This window comes from Lissotriton helveticus, chromosome 12 (assembly GCF_964261635.1).
Source record: "Lissotriton helveticus chromosome 12, aLisHel1.1, whole genome shotgun sequence".
NCBI classification, from domain to species: Eukaryota; Metazoa; Chordata; class Amphibia; order Caudata; family Salamandridae; genus Lissotriton; species Lissotriton helveticus.
In genome coordinates, this window is record NC_136073.1 from 818272643 (window position 1) to 818295833 (window position 23191).

General features: G+C 43.6%; 1 protein-coding gene across 3 annotated transcripts in view; it reads left to right on the forward strand.

The window, feature by feature from the left end:
* Positions 1-23191, forward strand: part of PBXIP1 (PBX homeobox interacting protein 1) — an 87424-nt gene that overhangs the window by 31573 nt on the left and 32660 nt on the right. For all 3 annotated transcript variants that reach the window (XM_078670173.1, XM_078670174.1, XM_078670172.1), the window contains exons 2-5: positions 8519-8616; positions 17616-17682; positions 19410-19501; positions 22016-22181. Coding sequence is in view for 1 of the 3 variants with exons in the window: in XM_078670172.1 (XP_078526298.1) it covers positions 8557-8616; positions 17616-17682; positions 19410-19501; positions 22016-22181 (385 nt within the window). In the remaining 2 variants the exon portion in view is untranslated. The remainder of the gene's footprint in view (positions 1-8518; positions 8617-17615; positions 17683-19409; positions 19502-22015; positions 22182-23191) is intronic.

A 23191-nucleotide genomic window follows, 5' to 3' on the forward strand; every position in this document is an offset into this window, starting at 1 on the left:
CAGATTGATTTCTGGGAGCAGTGAAAGTAAATCAAACAGAATATAGCATGGATGAAGGACAGCATCAATTGAATATCAGAAAAGCTGCACCCTATGCATTAAAATTAAAATGTTGATTTTAAAAAAAATATTTGTTTGTCACTCAAAATATTCCATAATTTCCGTATTTGACAAAGGGTTGCTTCGGTATTCATGGGTAAATTTTGAGGTTCAAATCGTGGAAATTGCTTAGGCCAGACCGCCCAGCTTCCTGTTTTGCCTCAGCGGGGGTTACCCGGATTCCAATAATGATTCAGAGGGGGTACCCGGATTCCAGCAATGGCTAAGTGGGGGTCCATAGAGGTAAAATGGTTTAGAACCAATGGAATAGTCTATCGCACAAAAGTCCAGGGCTGGAAACAGCGTCAGTAATGACCTGGAGGGAGGCGATCACCGCAGGGCACCATGACCGTCTCTTGTCAAACTCGTCTGAAAAGGCCAGTCGTGCTTGGCCGGAACCAGTCAGATTGCTTTCAGTTTCCACCACAATGGGTTTTCCGGGCTTTGAGCCAACTGGGTTATTTCTGTGACCGTCTGTTTGGAAACACCTTTTCCTTTTTGGGATACCTTTCTTCTCAGTTTCTTTTGGTTTTTCAGCCATAGTGGGCCGTGGGCCAGCCACGTGCTAGCGGATGTCTGAACCTGTTGGCAGGATGGAGCCGGGTGCCTGAAACAATACTGTGAATAAGTTCCACCGGTAACCAGGTCCAGCCCTGTTCTTTCTCCACTGCACTGGCTTGGTTATTTGTATATATCAGTGGTTCTTAACCTTTTGACTCATGTGAACCACCATATAATTATTATTGGAACTTGTGTACCCCCACTGAGTCATAACTGGGAGCCAAGATCCCTGTCTAAGCATTTTAATTAATGAAACCACAAAAAAATACACTAAAATAATGAAACAAGCATTAATCAAACAAATACACAAATGATGAAATTTTTATTCAACAAATGTAAAAAAATCTAAATTTTAGTTTTAAGCAGAAAGTTAGAGCTTATAAAAAATGTATTGAGACAATTTAACATCTATACTGTGTTCTGTTTGATGCACTTGCACTGTTCCCACAAATCAATCTGAGGATACTAGTTACATTTTTAGCCTCCAATTTCAAATTAATTCTCAATTACAGATCATTTCAGAATTTTCAATTGTACGTTTTGTTCTTTATGTATATACACTTTATTCATCTGTTAATATTAGTTCATTGGTTAAACAGTCGGGGACACCTCGAGATGGCCTCGTGGACTTCCAGGAGCCCCGGAGCACAGGTTAAGAGCCAATTTCCCACAAACCACCTGGGCAATTTGCACCGATTTTTCAGTGCCAGAAAGAAAGCCAAGGACTGAATGGGCACTGTCTGAGTATCACTCATACGCTGTAGAGCAGTGTGAGTAGCTAAAATGTGCAGACGGTATGAAGAGCTGGCATGGGTGACACCTGTAAATAGCTGACACTGATTGGAATTATGAGATGTTGGCCCTGAACCAGAAGTGATCACTGATTGCTGGAGAGAAACTGGCATTGGCATACAATGTGAGAAGCTGGCACTGGCGTGTAGTATGAGACCCATCGATGTTGGGTAGTGTTAGGCTGGTGCTGAAGAGCAATGTGAGGAGCTGGCACTGGTAGACAGAATGAGAAGCTTGCAATAAATGACGAAATAACTCATGAATGTAAAGGTCCACTGTCTAAAGCTCATTAAATTGCCTCAAAATGTCACTCTCTTGGCATTTAGTTTATTTCATTTATTATAAAATATAAGGTTTTTTTTCTGGTTACCTTGCCTTTCTCTTTTTTACCTTACGTCTATCCCCACCTCCCTCTCCTTACCACTTCTTCCCTTTCATACTTTGGTTCTCCATCTACTTCTCCACTATCAGTATACCATTCTCTTTACGCCTCTGTCCTATTTAGCTGAATGTGACGAAAGCACGTCTCCTCTGTGTGTATTCTGGCATTAGAAGCATAAGAGGTCACAAGAATGTCCCTTCTCTTTCCATGGACTGCTCCTATATATTTAAAGGGTGAGTCTGCGAACATTATTTTCGGCCTGGCCTTTTTAAGAATTTTCTGGTTCGAAAATAGCGGTTTATTTTTCAGAATAAACAATTATATCAAGAGGTGTGCTTTTAAGAAGTTTATAATTTAATATTCATCTTCTTAAACAGTATTTCCTTTTGCTGACCTAAAATTCTAGTGAAAGTGGTATTATGCCAATTGAAAACCTTGGGATGCAATATTTTCAAATCAGCATGTTTTGAAATGGAACATGTGTTCTATGAATTCGTTATTAATTTTGTGCATGCAGCTTTAAAACCAGACTGAAGACGTCTATTTGGTTGAAAGGAAGTTTACTCCAGCCAATTAAATTTTTTTGAGAGAGTGACAGTAGAGGGATTTTACTTCAAATCTTTTGCACAGGGTCATATGCAATAGAGTTCCTCTACTCGTATGCTCTCCTAGAAGTTTACTATGGTTGCATAATTTCAGCCCACGATTGTCAATTTCAATTTAGTATTTCATATTTTTTTATATACCTTTTAGTGATTTTGAGTTCTGTACTTTGTACTATACTTGCCTGAGAGGTTTGTTGTGTTATTTGTATACATGCCTTCTGGATTACCTCCATTTGAAAGATTTGTACTTTATAAATATTAAACTAATCGATGTAATCAATACTGTACAACACACAACAGAACAATACAACGGCATAAGCTAAAACACTATTCAAAGTGTCACAGAGCTCACTTCAGGTAATACAGAGATAGGGCGAGTAAGCTGGGGTACATGTTTGTTTTGGCTTACAAATGGGATTTAACTCCTCTGTGTAATGTCTATTTTTCTGTGACCAAATCATGTAGCTTTGTATCTTTGTGCAAGATTAAATAGCCCTGTTTGACCTAAAACATGAATATTTTAATATGCTTTAAATTATGTAATGATAAACGTTTTAATGACTAAATTCAAAGTTAAGGTCAAGAAATTGCCCAAAAATGGGTCTTGTGTTCCTGTGCACTCCTCAGCTGGTCCTTTATTATGGTCTGGCGTGACAGTGGAAGTGTTGCCATACAATTATGTGAGCATCATAATAGAGGGGCTTTGGCTCCACCCATATGTTGGGAGCCAGCCATACATGTTTTGATTGGGCAGAGGGTGTGTGCTTCCACAAAAAAAGTACTTGTCCTCTTTGTAGCTGTGATCATTTTGTTTATTTATCCAGCAACCTGAGGGTGAACTGTCAGGGGTACATACATGGTATTGGAATGCTGTTAAAGTGTCTTACGATATCTATAATTTATAGTGTTTGTCTTTCTCAGGCAGCATCACAGTTGGGAGGAGTGGTGTCATTAATCTTCATGTATGTTTAGGTCTGGCTTGACAGTGCAAATGTCGTCTCACCTTTTAACGTACACCAATATTATTCTGCAGTTCTGTGCTTCAACACAACTACATATCCATCCCCATGTTATTTACTTGAAATGCTTCCCATTACCATGCAATATTCCTTTAATGCTAGACCTATTGGCATTGCAATTTTTTGTTTAACTAAGTGGCCCCATTACAAGTGGGCCCTTATTCATGTGTCAGCCGAACACCCCAGATATCGGCCAAAATGGGATTACCAGTAGCCTGCTATTTTCTGACACAAATTCATAAGCTTTTGTGGAATATGTGCCATAAAAGGGCCTGGTAATTGGGATAAATATGAGGACAGATGTGCGGTATTGCCTGATCCTGCATGTTTATTTCCCTTTCTGGTCCCACAAGTTGTAATGTGGTGATTATACCTTCCAGTAATGTTAATACCATGGTACTACTACAACGTCATTGTTGACAGGTCACTTTTAATGGGGCCCACACGTACCATACAAATATTGTAAGTTACAGTGTCAAGATTAGGCCGCATCAGAAGAAGGATGGATCTCTACTGAGACTCAGGTCACAAGCTCCAACTGGACACTAGGAGACAAAACTATCAACACTCATCCCACCTATCCCCTAAGACAATGGACGCGTTTGAGATTCAGCACGTCTGTCATGCAACTTTCCTTCCTATTACTACCATCACCCCTTGTCGCTTTTGTGATGGACTAATTTATGAAGAGGAGGGTCCAGAAATTTATAGAGCAATGATCCTTAAGTGGTGGTTCTGTGGCATTCTTCCTTGTTTTCTGGAAATTGACAACTTTGCAAACCCTCAGACAGTTTATCCATAACGCATGCATAGCAGTGATGACGCGTTTGCTCCTTGCTGCAGAATAATAAAGAGTGAAGAAGATACTACACGCGATAAAGCAAGAATGATGCTCATTATAATAAGACCGGTCAAGCCACATAATTTGCATTAAGATCACTGAAGTTGTTAAAATGCCAGGTCTACCCAGTTGTTCAGACACTGGCAGTCTTTGAGGTCCTCCATCATGCCTTGTTGGCACTGATCTCACAGCTTGTGTCATTCCCTCAGGAAGATAAAAGATCAGAATGAAAGGAAAGAGGAGGGAGTAAAAAAAAACATGTATAACCAAAACAAAATATGCAAGACTCAAAGTAACTTCAAGACGTCACATTAAAATAGCGGTCTCTTAATGATGCGGAAGTACATGTCACTCAGTCATTCAGACCATCTCATTCCCTCATGAGCCCCTGATGCTCACCATAGTGTGCACTTTGTGCTGATGACACATTTGTTATGGATTCCAAAGGCAGAGGAAGAGAATGCCTTTTAGAAGCAGACTGAGAATGTAGTGTGAAATGCTAAATTAAATATGTAAGGATGCAAGGCAGCTCCAATAATAAATAATAACAAATTCAAATTAATGATAATTCAAATTAATGATGTAGAGGCTCATGACAGACAAGTGAGAGACTCTACCAAAAATGTGGACTGAGTATGTGGACTACCCCTTCTTCTTCGTATGTCATTGTCACTTTCCTCTTCATCACTGGAATGAGCGTTTGTATCGTATCCTAAAAACCCTCTGAAGTATTGTTGCCTCGAAGACACCTCTAGACCCTGCTCATTTGTAGATCATTGGGAAATCTTGTCTTCCATTTATTAAGGAACTCGTCAAGAAATGCCGCTGAGGATTGGTTGGTCCCAGGCTGGTCCACATGGGACATATTGATCCCACTCCAAGAAAAATAAACACGACTTAGACGAGGCTATACTTCTCGTCTTTAGAGGTGTTAACTGCGGCTCGCTAATATGAGCCATCATGGAGCAGAATGTTGAAGTCTTCTTTTAGCCGTATTTAGATACATCCCAGGCACTCACCAATGATTAGCGCATCTGTAATCCTGAATCTGAGCCAGTTTCACTGTCTGTTGCCTATTCACCCTAATTGCATTTTTAGTCTTTGGAGAGGAGACCCTTGGTCAACAACGGACACAACTTTCTGTGGTACCTTCAACCTACCCACAGTATTGGAAATGAAAAGTGATCTGTTCCTTTGCTAAACAACTGTTGTGGTGGTCCATGACCACCCTGGTCCCCTAAAGAAGTTGGAAACGAGCATTAAATTGACCTTTTCTAGGTAAAATATGAGACCCATGGTGGCCCGCGGGCATCTTTAACTTGTTCTGTTTACTGCTTAAAACGCCGCTAAATCTGACCAGCTAATGGGTCCTCAAAAGCATGGTCAGTTGTGCACAAACCATGAAAACATATCTTTGTACCAATGCCAAATATGCTTTTAGCCCTTTAACAAAGTGTGTCAGCAGAGCCCAGTGCTGGAGGCATTCTGGCTTCCTTTAAATGCCGCATAGACTCACCTTGTTTTCTCCATCAGCCTTTAAACTCTTTGAGAAATCAATCCACCGTGAGAGAGGATGCCTAAGTCGAGTCACCTAAACAATCTGGGCTTTATGGATGTGCATATATCATAATCCCCTCAGGGGAGGACAGAAGAAAACAACTGATTCTTAGCACAAGTTGAAAAGAATCGTACCACTCGCGTGACAAAATCTTATACCATTGTAGTAAAGGAAAGTAGTACATAACTCTCATTGCACACCTTATCCTCGCCCGCCCTCTGCCCTTATTCACTGCCTACATGTGGCACATTATACTGTGATTGGACAGATGTATGGCCTAAAGAAATGAAACATCAAAAGAGAGGGAGGCCCACCACTGGCTACTGGTAGCCAATAGGATTCTATTCTAAATCGCCTGCCTGAACGTTAAATAGGCCTATTTCAATGAATGGAAAACCATTTTAGGCGACCAGTTGGGCAACTTCCCTTGTGAGGAACCAGATTACCGCTTCCATGCAGCAAATGTGACCCTATTATTTGAACAGTGGGCAGAAAAGAGGACTAAGCCCTACGCTTCAGACGTCCTTGCATCTGCTTGGACTTTAAATGCCTAGATACTGACATACCCCAATAGGAACACCTGATCATACCAAGAGTCTTTTCTTTTAGGAGCATGTTACAATGCTTTTTTGATGCTACACAGCTCCAGGTGTAATCCAAGCATGACTGATGGTTTTCATACTAAGCTGAAAAAGGCAATAATTAATCAAATTGCTCCTCACACACAAGTTCAACACAAAACTGTAGACAAATGATGCCACATTCAATACAAGACAGAAACGTCGCATAGTTGGCTGTCACAAGGCCCTGCCAAAAACAGAGCATATTACAGCGTTGGTAACTTATAAAAATCCCTTAACCTCAAAAGAACAGATTGGATATATCTACTTTCTCTGCCATATTCAAGGCATGGCACCAACGCCTTATAGTTGGTAGAGTGGTGCCCGCACATCAGCACATCCCCAGCTCACACAATCTCCTTTGTCTGAGGCATCACATCTTCGTAAAATCACACAACCTCAGTCGTACAGCACAGGTCCATAGCCAAATAGTTGGCTAACGATTGCTACTCAACACGGCAACACGCTTCTCAAACAACTTAACCCCACACGTCCAGTAGAACACCCATAAGCCACCCACACGGCCAATCCAGCTCCAACTGCATAAAACTAGCGAATTAGTAGCATTGTCACTTGAGGTCACCCAGTGGCCAGCCGTCAAACCTATTTATACGACTAATAGATGCATGGGCAGCCCGGGAGACGGTTCAACACTACAAAACAAAACTACAGTCATTCCGATTTACGTCTGTCTCACCAAACCCAGTGACACAGACCACCATGGTTCTTGTTGATGAACAATCCAAGAAACATCAGGACACACAGATTCGGAAAGTAACACAAGACCATAGAAACAGTAGGATTGTCCTAAAACAAATGTCATCAAGATATCAGATTTGTTCCTCACACCTTCATATTGTGTGCTATATATCCTATATTCTATACTTCAGTAGGGACAGTGGTCACATTGGAGAGTACATCGCACTGTGGTGTGTTAAAAGTGCAGGTATGGAGCCAGAAGAAGTACTAGGACACCCCAGTTATTCACACATTGATGTTCTCATCATCGCCCCCCAAATAGTGGTCATTCAGCAGACATAGAAACACAAAGGACCCAGGCATCTGAATTGTAATGAATAATAAAAATGAAATTATTATAAATGATCAACCTTTTCATTGGGGCGTGAGTGTGTTGTTGTTGTCAGTTTTGAGGAAATGTGGAGGTTAATGTTGCTGCTACACCCCTCCCTTGAGCACTTTCTTCAATACTCCCAGCTTTACAAGCCAGATTACCTGTCTGCTCCTTTTCTCACTCATTTGCCAGTCAAATTCCGCAAGGCAAATAGTCCACCTTGCGCAGTCGTTCGACAAAGCCCTTTTCATCTGTGCTGGGCGGGGTAGGTATGTCACGCGTCAGAGCTTGTGGTTTGCAAGGTACGGCTCACAGGTACTGTTTGCATAAGGCGGTATTTTCTGAATGTCCGCACGTACCCTGTGAGGCTCCAAAAGGACTGCCTGCCATTGAGATGTATGTATGTATACGGTATTTCTATAGCTCAAACCCAGCAGAAGGCAGTGGAGCGCTGTACATGGTCAGAGAAGCATAAATTCAACAAGTAAGAGGAGACGAAGCTTGGTTGAGGATGGTTAATGCATTGTGAGGTTGTGTGTAGATCTTATAGTATAGCCGCACTAATGCTAGCTGGTTTTAATCAAATCTTTAGTCACCGGGGAGGCTTGGGTCCTCGTGGGTCGGCCCAAGCTTCTTTTGAGCTGGGCAAAGCTCGGTAGACTAGATCTGGCAGTCTGCGCTCAGATAGCTTCTTGTGCATGATCTTACAGGGCTACGGCTTCTCCTTTTTTTCAGTCTTTATACAGTGATATAGGCCATCCAGTAAATGGCGGCCCAGATCTTTAAAACACTAATTTTCCACATATTTCAAGTTGAATGAGAGTTCCTTTATCTATTTACCTTTGTCAAGATATTAAAAAATAAAGGATCTCAATTATTTGGAATTTGTATAAGTAATAAAACAGCATGTGAGATGTGAAATAGCCACACCCACTTTAAACACCTCTAATCCTATTTTCTTCACTGCAGGTTCTCCCCGGAAGTGACATCGCGGGTCACACCCCAAGATGGCGGAGCACCCTGACTCACGGGCTGCAGACAACAACTGGGTCATGGCGAGCACGGAGGTAACCGGAATCCTCTTTCCTAGAATATGAGCAGGCCAAACATTCACGATTGTTTAATGATACTGGGATAATTTATTTACTTATATTTAACCGTGACCTAAAAGGTATCCAAGCGCTACCATGAACCTGTGTTAATGTTCCTAAAAGCATTGATTTTTCTTTTTTATGACCTTCACATATAGAAAGGTTGTGTAGCAACTAAAGTGGCTGTGGATGAATTAAAACTCCCAGCTTTCTAACTCCTCATGGTTTCTTTTGTGTGTGTGTGGTTTTTACTAAGGGTGGGCGGAATTTGCGTAATCGCGTTACGCAATTCTCTGCGAAACGGTAAGAAATCTCCGCGAACACGCGGAATTGCTTGTTCGTGATGCTTTTTTACTGTTCGCAATCGCTGTTTGCGTGCTCAGGGGGAAATAACTTGCGAACACGCATTTTGAGAACGCGAACAAGCAAAAATTGTGCAAAGTCGCGGAACGCAGAATTTTGGGCAATTTCGCGTTCTCCGCGGAACGCGAAATTACCCAAATTCCGCGAACGGAATTTACCGCCTAGGCCTGTTTTTTACAACTTGTTTATGTCTTTGCACTCATACATTGAAACATTGATTTAGACACTCTCTCTCTCTCTCTCTCTCTCTCTCTCTCTCTGTCAGTGAAAATAAATGTGACCCAGTAAAGCAACTATTCATTGCTACAGTGCAACGGTCACATTTAAGTTTATTGCCACATTACAGCCAAATTGACATGCAAACAGCACTTTTTACAGCCTCACCTACTTTACACAGGAAAGAACTCTCCTAAAAGTCACGCTGTCTCTTCATTGGGATTTTATGAGCTGCACAAATTAAACCCCTTGTATCCTGGTTTTAATTAATGAATTTTGGTAAAACAAGATTACATTAAAAAAATACCATGTCATAAACCATATATGCAGATGTACAGAGTTGAATATGCAATTCCCTGCCATGGATGGGGAGGGGAGAGGCATCATGACTCACCTAGCTCGAGGATTCACCTCTAGTGAGCCATGGCCATTTCTCTCTCTTTCTCTCTTTCTCTCTCTTCTCCTCTCCTCTCTCCCTCTCTCTCTCTCTCTCTCTCTCTCTCTCTCTCTCTCCTCTCCTCTCCTCTCCTCCATATCTCTCTCTCTCTCTCTCTCTCTCTCTCTCCTCTCCTCTCCTCTCCTCCATATCTCTCTCTCTCTCTCTCTCTCTCTCCTCCTCCCCCCCCCATCCCTCTCTCTCTCCCTCTCCTTGTAGCACTGGCAAGTTTCATTTAGATCTTTCAAACTGGAGCAAAAAAGAGATGCGGAGGCTCCAAAAGTGCAGTTCCCCTTTGATTTATAACTGATTATTTGCTCCCCCATACGGAATAAACAGCTGAACACAATTTACGCAAGGCCAACGCAAATTCGATTGCTAGTTTTAGTGTAATTCCGTTCAGTAGTTTTTGAGAAATTAGCATTTAAAAAGATGCTCAGGTTGGCATGGAGAGGTTAAATGATATCGATATCTGGGCTGTTAATTTATTGATCCTCTGAATTTGCAAGCCCACCAGGATTTGAAAATCATGTACAAAAAATAAAATAAGATCACACCATTGGATAAGGGAACTTTTCCTTCCATCATTCATCATGGATTCACAGATCCTGCAGGCAGCCTGTCACAAAAAAATCAGTTTCATCTGCTATTACCTTTATGGAGCAATTCGTTTTGGCAAAAATCAAAAGGAACGGGCATAAGAGTGAAGGATGAGTACACAGTGACACCCAAGTCCATGTCTGGGGGCCCCAAAAGGACCCCCCGACGGTATTTAAATAAAAATCAGAAAAAGATTTTTGGAGTGGAATTTGTGAATCCTTCGATGGATTCATGGATCCTGGATCCTGGACCCTCCCCGGGTCCTGCGAATCATCTAGGACTCCAGGATTTGGAAATCCAGCATAGCATTCACAAATCCTGAAAAATAAATTAGAAAGAAAATACTTAGAGCGCCACTTCTGTAATTGGCCAACAGCCACCCACGCAAATTAGCTGCATATGGCGTGGTGGTAGTAATTGGCCATAGTTCAGGTCCTGCGGCCAGTCCCCTCCTGCAGGTGGCCTTTGGCCGAGCTTGACAGGGTTTTGCAGCTCATTGACAATTAGCTGCAGGTACTGTCCAGAGGCCTGGGATGCTGGTTGTTCATGGAAAGCAGGGTGCAGGGGCCAGCCAGAGGCATGGCTCAGTGGAGGGTTGGGCATAGTAGCTGGCCAGGGCGAAGGCACTGCTACCAACTCTGCTGCATATGGTGAAAGCCATGAGCAGCAGGGCTTTGCCCGCCTGTGGTGGCTTGGACTCAGGGTCTGGCTGTAGGACAGGACCTGCGGCAAACCCCTGTTGTGCACGGTTGGAGGCAGTGCGCATTTGGGGTTTCCTGCCCATGGAGTGTCGGGTAGCGCACCTACCAGAGGTCAAGACCTGTCCTTGCAACTACCTCTGTGCACGTGCAAAAGCCATGGGTTGTGGGTGTTGGTCACCTGTGGGGGGTTGGGCATATGGACATGTGGTCAGGCCCTGTGGTCAACCCTGCTGCATACAGCCATGCGCAGTGGGATTGGAGGCCCATGGAGTTTTGGGCGCGGGTTGTGGTCGGAGGCAAGGCAATGCGATCCCCTCTCTGCTGCACATGCCTGAAGGCTGTGTGAGCTGGAGGTTGGCTCCACAAGGAGGGTTGGGATCAGGGCAAACACAAGGAGATGATGGACAGAGCGCTGCCACTTTTTAAACACCCCAGTCACAGATCTGGGTTGAATCCATCATGTTCTTTAGCTCACTTTGCCACCCCAGTTCAGACACACCTATATACAAATCAGTCTGACCCTGTGGCTCATGGGAACAGTCCAGACCGAACTGCCAAGCCAGGTCTTCCCTGGACCGGAAACAAGCATCCTGGGACCGGTTTCTGGGTAACACCCTTCATCAGCCAGGCTAGCTTGAATCCAGTGGCAAAGTGAGCAAGGGACCCATGTCTGGGCATCAGGGCTTGAGACCAAATGTATGGTGCAATGTCACGTCCAGTGCACAGAAGGAGTTTTTTGGTGGTGGAGTCTGGTTACAGGGTTTGACCAGAGGCCGTGTGATGCCAGTGATGGCAGAATGCGATTGGGTTGTTGCACGGGCCGGGCCCGGCTGCCTATCCTGCCACACATGGCCACATGCCCTGCACAGCTTTGATTGGTTTCCTGCAAAGATTGGGGGAGACAGCTGGAATCCAGGCCATGTGTCCAACTGTGTTGCACACAGTATTCAGACATGTACAGCGATGGTTGGGAACAGCAGCACTTGTTTACACAGCACTGGAGATGCATTCCTGCCGAAGCAAACGCTGTGTGAGGTACAAGTTACTATTATTGTTGAAACGTCCCTGGAAAGAGATTCCTGGGCGCATGCGCAGTCACTGCACCTGGCACCAGGGCTTCTCCTGCTCAGTAGCAGCTGTTGTCAAGGGCGAGTCCCTCAAACCCTGCCCATAGCCTGTCTACTCTTCTCGGCACTGATAGGCCATCTGTGCAAACGCCTGAATATACAAGGTAGCTCAGGGGGTCAGTGTGCCTGCTGCTTACATATTTTTAGGTCTGGAGTTAACAAAAGCCTTTTGATTTTAATAAAATTATTTGTATATAATTACCTAAAATGAATGTCAGAAATCCCTCCTTGTCGATTAGTCTGTTGTTGACATTCACATTTTTCTTCCTATTGTTATATCATACTAAGTGGGGCAGTTTGACAGCTGACTTTAACCACTTCACAGTGAGTGGCGGCATTTTGCACTTCCACATTAAGCACACCTTCAGGGATACTACAACAATGCCTGCTTTTTGGAATGTTTTTGTTTTTAGCCACTTTTTTTTTTTATTGGCGAGGACCCTGCAGCTGTCCCGATAATAAAGTTTAACAAAAACATTACAAAACGAAGCTAATATTGTTTAAGCCAAAAGGCTGGTATCCAACATTAGAGGTATTGCCTTTGCCAATGCTTGTTGGCAGTTAAACTTGCAAATCACAGGTTTGAATTCCGGCATGGCCAGTTCAGTATTTGTTCTTACTGTGGTTAATACATTGAGTACAAGTAAGATAGATAAACGTATATTTTGTATCTGGATTTGTGTACTATGTAGAAACATAATTTATTATTCCCATATAAATCGGGTATCGAAGGAAATGCATAGGTAAATTCATAATCTGGTCCACTCGCTGCAGTAGGGCGCAAAACAGGCCTCAAGTACAATAACAGTAACCCTGATGTGTTATGGGGCTGTTGAAGAAAGATGCTTTTGCCTTTTCTATGGTTTCTTGGCACTCTTGAGCGCCTCGGTATACAGGGCGTAGGTATCAGCACTGAAGAAGGCGGAGTGGCACCCAGGCCTTGGGGTCTGAAAGGCCCACTTGACCCCAATTAGTGTCTGTTTTTTTGTACAACCATGGGATGAGGGATCTGTCTTGTGTCAGTGTCTCTGTGTCACTGTGCTCATTCTCTGCATAGTAACCTTGCAGGTTGTGCTGGATTCAGAATCTCCTATGCCCTTGCTTCTGGCTCCTTATCCCATTGGTAGTGTGTTCTTGTCCTGTAGGTAGTGTACGGCTTATTGCATCATAAGTGTATTCCCTGCGGCAGTGTCGGTCTATTCACCGGGCCACTGTTGGGTCTGTTCCCAAATATCTATCCATGAACTATACATGGGTCAGCCTTTTGTGGCTCCTCTCCCTGATTAGGGTTGTGACTGTAACCTGGCACAGGAAGACATGTGCCTGGGGCAGCAGGGGAACGCGGGCATTAAAAACATTTCTCTCAACAAAATTATTTAATTCCAGCTTGATTGTTTTATCACCAAGGTGTCTGTTTCTCAAATAACATGTAAAAGTGATCAGCATGCTGAAGACTGCTACTGAGGCACCTATACGCATATGTTTTTTCCAATATGTAATGCTTTTGTATGACATTCCGAACCATTGCTTTAAAAAGAAGCTGTTTTGTTAGGTCTTGCCTACACAGTGCATGCGCTGTGCTGCAATGTGTATTGTGTACAATTCAGTGGGCTTACAACCCACCCAGAGCATACCATTGGTTGTTTTCGTTGTCACTCTCATTTGCAATCTTTTGATTGCTTAGCCCGTCTAGGCTTATCTTCCTTTCTTATGTTAGCTCCCCCCATGGAGCATGGACCAAGTACATGTGTACATCCTCGTCTTTTTGCAACTCGCTAGTTTTTTTTATTTTTGAAGCGTTTCAGTATTATTTCGGGATATGCACAGTGCTTTCCTACTTTCTACACAAGCATACAGCTCTTTTAAAATAATAATGCTTCCACTCTATTTATCGTCTCTATTGATGCTTTAGTTTCTTACACTCACAACTGTATTACTCTATGCCACTCTACACTACTCTACTCTATGCCACACTACACCACTCCGCTCTATGTCACTCTATGCCATTCTATTCTGTGCCGCTATACTCTACGCTACTCCATTGTATGGCGCTCTAGTCTACTCTGCGCCACTCTACTGTACACCACTCCACTTTACTCTACACCATAGTCATAGTCATAGTCATAGGTTCTTATATAGCGCACAAATCACCAAAAAAGGTCTCAAGGCGTTTAGCAGAAAGAGACAATGACCCTAAGTTAGAAAGATGACACTGGTTAATTAGGGAAGAGCCATGTTTTCAGACCCTTCCGAAAGGCCAAGTGGTTAGAAATGGATGAAAGATGAAGGGGCAGTTTGTTCCAGAGAAGGGGGGCTATATAGGAGAAGGCCCGACAGCCATTTCTCGTAGTTCTGGCCCTTGATTGGACAAGGAGGCATTTAGAGCTAGATCTTAAAACTCTGGAAGGTTTATACAAAACCAGTTTCTTTGCTAGATAAGAAAGGCCAGTTCCCATAAGAAGCTTGTGAACAATACTAAGAATCTTAAATTGGCTTCTTTGGCGCACAGGGAGCCAGTGTAATTCCCTGAGGCTAGGCAGGGCAGATGACCTAGGGGGCAGGCCGAGCACCAGGCGGGCTGCGGCGTTCTGAACCGTTTGTAGCTTGGTCAACAGACACTCATTTATGGAAGCAAACAGGGCATTGCCATAATCTAAACGACTTATAATGAGTCCCTGAATCAAGGGTTTCCTGGATTCAAGGGGAAGCCATTTAAATATTTTACGCAGCAGGCGCAGGATGCCATAGCAGGTACGAGACACCAGATTAACATGGGACTTCATAGAGAGGGTGGGTTCGATCATAATTCCCAAATCGCGAACCACTTCTTTGGGCTCGGGGCAAAGTCCCATTTCTTGCGGCCACCAATCCTGTGTCCATATCAGCTTGGCCTTGCCAAACAACATTATTTCCGTCTTACCGCAATTAAGTTGGAGTTTGTTGGCACTCATCCAGTCCTTGATGGTAATCATACATTTCTGGAATCTGGATCGAGTGTCAAGAAAATCCAAACTGCAGGTAATCAACACCTGAGTGTCATCTGCGTAAGACACTGTAGAAAAGCCGTAGGACTTTATTACTTTAGCCAGGGGAGTGAGATAAAGATTAAAAAGCAGGGGACTTTAAATTGACCCCTGGGGAACTCCAACGGGAAGGGGGATCTTACTGAATTCCAGGGTGTCCACCTTTACATAGGTGTACCGGCCGGCCAGATAATTCTCAAACCAAGCAAGGGCTTTGCCTCTGACACCGATCTCCCACAGTCGTTGATGAAGAATACTGTGGGAGACGGTGTCAAAGGCTGCCGATAAATCCAGTAAGACAAGGACAGCAGACTCACCCCTGTCAAGAGAGAGGCGGATATTGTCCACTACCTCCATTACTGCAGTCTCGGTCCCGTGGGCAGCCCGGAACCCCGACTGTGAGGAATCAAGGAGACCCTGTTCCTCTATAAATGTTGAAACTCGCTTGTTTACAAGATGCTCTGGTACCTTACCAAAGTAAGGCAAAAGCGAGATCGGCCTATAATTAGACAGGATGGTGGGATCACTGTTGTTTTTTTTTTAGAATAGGCTTGATCTGAGCCACCTTCCAACAACTAGGGAACGAGGTGAGGTCAAATGAAGCATTAAAAATGTTAGTAAGAGAGCTAATCAAAGAAGGAAAGATCTTATTACACTTATGCAGGATTACGGAATCTGTAGGGGAACCAGATTTCACCTTCAAAAGAGTTTCCAACACCTCCACTGTAGTGGTGGGCTCAAATTCCAGAATGGAAGGGGGCTCGGTGTGGGCAGGGGTGGAAGAATGGCAGGGGGGTGTCTCTCCAATTTGTTGTATATCTGATTTAGGGGTGACAAATGTGGAGTAGATCGTCTTGATTTTATTATCAAAATAAACTGCAAGTGAGTGGACCCACTGAGCAGAGGGCAAAAATGCTGACTGCTCCACCAGCGGAGAGGTGAATTCATTGACTATTTTATATAGTTCTTTGCTCGAGTGGGCGGCTTTATTAATCCTAGACGTAAGGTAAGTGGATTTGGCAGCTTTAATGTTTTTCAGGTAGTTAGCATGAACCCGTCTATAGTTCAGACGATTTTCTGATGTTCCGGTCTTTCTCCACAGTCGTTCCGCCGATCTTCTGGCGGATTTATCCGTCTTGAGTTCATCCGTAAACCAAGGCGATGCTATAGATTTCACCTAGACTGTGGTTTCAGGTATAATATTGTCCAAAGTACCCCTAATTGATGCTTCTAGCTGGACAGCGGTTAAGTTGATGTTTGTTGAATGAGGATTTGGGGGAGTGAAGGCGGAGGAAAAAGCTTCTAAGGTCAACTTACGCCAGGGCCGAATTAACTTGGTGTTTGGACGCCCAACCACGCCATACCATTCCACACAATGCCACTCCATGCCACTCTACTCCCTGCCACTCTACTCCACTCTACTCTACGCCATTCTACTCAGTGCCACTTTATGCCAGTCTATTCTATGCCACTTCTCTCTACACCAGTCTAATTTATGCCACAACCGCAGCAGTCTATGCCAGCCTGCGCCACTCCACTCCACACAATGCCATTCTACGGAACTCCATGCTCCTCCACTCCATGCCACTCTGCATCACTCTACTCTACACCAGTCTGTGCCACTGCACTCTACGCTACTCCACAATGTGCCACTCTACGCCACTCCATTCAACTAAACATCACTCTATTCCATGTAATTCTACTCTATGATACTCTACTCTACGCCACTCCACTCTATGCCACTCCACATTTGCACAATTCCGAGCCAACCAAAGCAGTAAGAACGGCCTGAGAGCACTCTAATTATTTTTAAGTATGTATTTAATTGTCAAATGGATGCACTTCCCCACTAAATCGACAGGCAGTGCTACCATGTGGTGAACTGTCACAAGTGTTGGTATTAAAAATTAAACATCAGTATTGAGTACCGGCAAACACCGGCACAAATTAAGCACTTTATTCACACATCATTGCCTTACCTTCAGAGCTCAGGTTTCCCAGAAGGCACAAGCCTAGTGCTCAGAGAGAAATCCATTCTTGGGATACCTAGTGACAGAACCTGTCACTCTATGATACCAGGGCTGGAAGGACTAGGCTAACGGTGCTCTAGGCTATACCCTAGACAGCAATGGCGGCATCGGTGGGGGGGTTTTCAGCTTCAACAAGGGCTTTGGGAGTACGATAGAGAGCAACAACGGGCACAATACTGTCCCCTTATCACTCAAACTCCCTAACTTCTCCCAAACCATAATTCCCAATCCTTCCATTCCAAACCTCACACCTAAGGACTTTGCTCCAAACACCACTCCACTCAGAATTCCTCCTCTTTACACCTTATATCTATTCCAATCATATTCCGTGAGTCCCACAAAGTAAACTTGAAGCCCTAAGCCCACCCCCCAAGCTTGAAGTCTAGGCACCGCTCCCCATCCTTCCAATCTAAGCCCCTGCTGAAGCCATCTTGACCAAGGCGCCAAAGATAATGACCGTACTCAACTTTGTATTTCAGGGCTTTGTAGTCGAGACTGTTGGCCCCGAGCAAGACCCCAGGACGCCAGTCGGCAGAGAACCAACAGGTACGACAAGATCTCCCAGATGCTAGTTACATTTTGGAGCACAATGGACAATGAAGCTAACAAACCTTGCCTTGTGTGCTTATCCCATTTGACACCCATTACTACTAGATTTGTGTGTTTTTTTTAATTATTTTAATATATTTTTATATTTCTTTTCTACTTTTCTATTTCTTTTGTGAATAAAAAAGCTGAGACCTGGGTTATTACTGCTTATAAGAAGTTGTGGTAACACTAAACATAAAATAATCCCTCTCTAAAACAAAATCCATCTCTCAAACCTAAACTTTACCTCCTTGGGGGCTGGTCCGAAGGGGCTGTGTATGCAAAACAAAAAAAAAAGCCGAGAAAAAAAACACTTCAAGGAACCACTTTCCTTGCTTATCAGAAAAGAAACCCTTGATGCTTCAGACATGGCCTAACTCTTGGTGGTATAACAGGACTTAATCGTGTTCTGAAACCTAGAGTAGAAATAGTACCGGATAGCTTCTTCAACACAACCCAGTATCACATGTCTCTATAAGAAGCTTCCAGTCTTGAATAGTAATCCAGACAGTATATAACCCTGTGTGAAACTTTGTCCCAACTCAGTCTCTGTGAAGACCTGAATCTTCCCTATGGAATGTACTTTAAGTTCTTTTTTTTTTGTCCTCATATCACCATAGCGTCTGCAAGATTCAGTCCATTTTTTTGAAGTTGCTGTCCGACTCTCGATCTGTTGCATTCGCATTAGGCCCAACCGCACCAACCAAGCCTACAGGCCCGTCACCCAGAGCGGCACCCTGGTGTAATCATAGGACCTCTCGTTCTATCGATTCAACACCCAAGATTCCACTCCACCCAGTAAAATCAGCCCATACCGTGTAAGAGTGCACATCCTCAGTCTGTGCCCCTCTTGCAGAGCTATTTGGCCTTGTTAATATTTTTAGAGATGATGCACAGCAGTGTGGGCTGCTGTGCAACATGCCTTAAAAGTTCTGTGCCCGTGTCAATGCTTTGCTAATGCTTGTTATTATGGCATCCATCTTCACATCCAGAGTTATTGGTTGGATGTTGGCTTTGGGAATCCTGGAAATCAAAGCATTGTTTTTTATGTCAGCTCACCAGATCACAACATCAAGAATGCTAATAACGAGTTTACAATTAGATGTAAAAAAAATATCCATTAGAATCTGGGTAAGAGCAGCTGGGTTATATAATCAATTCCACATCACTTCCAGCTTAAGATCTTTGGTTCTATAGAGCAATGTGGCTGACCTGCTAGCGCCGGATTGCCAAACCCTCCGGCCACTCCCAACAGAAGCCATGGATCCATGAAATCCTTCCTCCTTCGCTGAGGTTTAGTCGGTATTCGCAAATACTTCTCACATTGTTGTAAGATATGAATGCTATCCGGTTAAATCAAATTTATTTTAATTAATGCAATCAGGAGCTGGGTAGCCAATCAGGATTTAAATGCGTGGGCGTGTTGGAATGCACCACAAATTTGATCCCTTCATATTTTTGACAATGGGATTCGCTTTCAAGCCTACAGCTTTTATTTTGGAAAATATGGCTTCTTTCTCTCTGCCCTCTAGCTGTTTGTCTTCTTTCCATCTCTTTGTTATTATGTTTTCCTCTTTCTCTTTGTGTCTCTTGCTTGCTCTCACTCTGTTGCCCTGCTTTTCTCACCAAACAGCCTTACTCTACCGGTTCTTTTCTTTACCATGAATTGCTTTTTCCTTTCCCAGCGGGGCCGTTGCGCACTCATGACCCGGCGCAGTCTCATGGAGCGGCGGAAGATTCCGAGAGCAGTGTCTCCTCCGGCACCCTGGGATTCCAGGTGGGTTCTGCTCCTGAGAACTAAGGTGCTTGATGCCCCTAAAACAGTGAACGAGGACTTTTTACTAGAGATCCAGAATACCAATGGAAGCCACTGGTCAAAATGGCGTCAGAATCAGAACTTGGAAAACTGAAATAACCCCAATATGGCGCATTGGGATAAAAATCAGGAACTTGGACAAACAAAATGCTGAAAACAGAATTGTAGCTGTAGATGGTATTTAGATTAGAAGAGTTGCCGTAACCTAATGTGCGTGTTGTGTGCTGCATGTGCCTCGCAGACACAGCCAAAAAGTGACAGATGGTGATTTCTCTAAATCCATTCTATTCCACTGATTTTAGGTCATCTGATACCCTATTAATAAATAACGTATCTTGGCTGTACCAGCAAGTCATGTTTCCCAACACTGAAGACATCTGGCACAGAAATTAAGACATGGATGTCAAACATTGTTCGTGGGAGGCTGGAGCCATGGCAGATTTTTAGCCAATCATAGAAGATGTCTTTATCTTACTTGTATCTAAATGGAAAACCTATAAATAGTGTTTATCTTCAAAATTATCTATAAAATGTTCCAACGCACGAGCACTCAACAGGGTAATCTTAATAATTTACTTAAATGAATGTCATGAAATACATGTAAATTTCTTCAAAATTACACCAAATTACATGAAACGCATTTAGCCAGTATCTTGTATTGAACATGTCACGCAGGGACAAACCTCACAATATTCATGCAAGATAGCAGCAGGAGACTGAGCTGGGGAGATGATGTCACTTGGGTGAAGTGATCTTGAGAGAATTTTTCTGCTGAAATGAGTCTCCCTCAATGCTTGAAATTTCGTTTTATACACATTTCGTATAGCACGAAATTCGGTATTTACTTAAGATGTCACGTGCATAATTGATATGAAACATTGGCCGATCAACTTTGGTCAGCATCTCAGTCTTGCACCCTGACATTAAATGTTCCGTAATTAACCTGTCATAAAATGGCCCCTGAGACTTTACATTTTACTCTGGCTAATATCCTGAATTCCTAATGCATCAGCATTTTCAATACATCTCAAAAGCCTGCTGTACCCTTATCTCTTCATGTTTCACCAGGATTTTCACTGTTCCCATTTTCTATCAAATTTTCTCCTAACCGATGAGATCTTCTATGTGTCTGTGTTATCCACCATTTAAGATTTAATAAATTGTGTCTGAGATGTTACAGTCCAATCCCTGTTAGGGAATCTTTATATAATAGAACATTAATAGAATGATAATGATAGGAAGGGATTTTTATTTTATGTATTTAGTGTTTTATAGAGCGCGAACGTGACCTTATCAGAGCGTTTTACAGGGGTACACATTGTATACATGTATGAAATAGTCAAAGAAAAAAACCAGAAGTTGGAGTAGAAGGAAGTTAAACATTTGGGGAATAACAGAGTGTATACAATTATCAGATCATAATGCCGAGAAATCCAGCAAATACATTTGTGGGAGTACAAGGTCAATACAAGATGGATAGCAGCCAGTCAATCCAAACTCTAGTGGCAACAAAAATAAGCAAAGCCACTGAGTGGTGTGTGCAATGCATGATTTATGGGAGAAACGTGCCCATTAGGAAGATTTGGGCTTCCTTTTTAACAGAGAGGGAATTTTTCTGATTTAAGACGGCAGTGAGTTCCAGATTCTTGGGGGATATCGATAAAGCATAATTTACAAGTAATGCCTGTTTACAGACCGCAGCTCGTGTTGTCAGTTTTCTCAATATCTACAAATATCATTTGTACCATCTTTGAAGCTCATCTCCACAATATCTGTTTGCAACCTTTGTACCTGTTCCATTGCTGTTCTTCCCTCCTGGAACCTCACGAAAATGTATTTAGCTTCTTCTTGTTTTCCACATAAAACATTCCACCTTGTTTCCTGTCACCTTGGGGTGCCCGCCAGGGTCCTCTGAAGCCTTGGCTTATTTTAAGATCCATACCTTGCTTGCGGTGAGCTCTGTGATGACAAAACTGAATGTGTGTCACTGGTCCTACTGTGAGAATTGACATGCCCCTCCCTCCGAACAGCCCCACCCCCATCAAAGTTGAAATTGTGAAATATAGCAATAATCAGGGTTCAGTGGGTCCCGCAGGCCTGGGGACCCCGGTTCCACTGCATCTGCTGCGCCATTGGAAGCTACGCCCCTGTACTGATATAGTAGAAGCATTTTTTTATTCCTGCTTATTGCCAGCATGCAGCTGTGTTTATTATCAGTCGACTCGACACCTCTTTTTCATTTTCAGATGCAAACCCCCATATGCAGGTGTTTGCTTCTGAAAAAGATAACCAAATGACACTGACCTCAAAAATGTTTTCTCTCTGCATGTGGGAGCCATTGTTTTTTTTTCGCCTCACTGGAACTACCATGTCTTAAATAGTTATATGTATTCTCTCTCTCTCTCTGTCTTTCTCTCTGTCTTTCTCTTTCTCTCCCTCTCTTGCTCACTCACTCTCTCTTTGTCTCATTCTAAGGATGCCAAGGAGCCAGAAGGCCCTGGACTTCCCTCTCCCAAGTCCCCAGAAGATGAGGTGGCCGCATGCCCCATGAAGACGAGCGCACTCCTGGAAATGCCTCCTGAGGAGTGTCTTGGCTCCAGAGAACCGGACATCAAGGCTCCCTCTCTCGCCCGGAAAGCAGGTGAGCATCTCCCTGGATCTCCCAATCACCTCCCCTGCACTCTGCACCCCCTTTTTGCTGCAATTGCTACTGTTATATGCTAATATGTTTGAGGGTGGATGTATGGATGGCCAGGGCCAGACTGGGAACCTAAAGCAGGCCTGGCAATTTTGAAGGCTTGGGGAGGTGCAAGTGTGAAGCACTGCTGCTTTTGTTACTGGGGGCCAATGTTGCAACACCGCTGCAAAACCGACCTCCAGTAGCAACAAAATGGCCTCCACTGCTACAAAACCGGCCCCGCCCTTCCAGCCTCCCGGGGAAACGTCTGATGCCCGCTACGGCCAGTCTGGCCCTATGGATGGCACGGTACAAGATATGGTTGCAGGGGCCTTGTGCTCCACTCGCATTTGGTCGAATATGATCTCTGCAACGCCATAAAGATGGTCGCTCCGTTCTGCCCTACTGTTGCGACCTATACGGGGGACGGGAGGTTGTGCCACGATTATCGACTTTATCTTTGTTAGAAGGCAGTTATTGATCCGAACATGGACATGCTTATTCAGTCCTGCATCTTTAGTGATCATAATCCCCCGTCCATCACCTTACGGAGGCCTGTCGAAACAAAAAAGAAACTAGAGTTGGGAGTCTGGAATATCTCAACCAGGCACAATGGGAGATGGCTTGGCATAGGCCAAATATGGCTGACTTATTACGTAAACTCGTCTCTAACCATCTGGCTTTGATATACTGCTGTCTTAGTCTTGAGCAGGGATCCTCCAACGGCGTAGAAGCCTGTATCCAATTGGGTCTTATAATCAGGGTTGTGCTTTTGAATCCCAAAGGCCCAGGGGTGATATTCAGCTATCCTGGATTTATAGCACTTGCAGGCTAGCAAATCAAAGCCTACGTATGAGCCCGAAAGATAGGGCGCTAATTGCATGATGTAGGAGGGAAGTACAAACAGGTTGTAAGAAATTGAAAATTGGATGTGATGCTTGACATCTAAAACATCTGTTTTTTCTTGTGTAAAC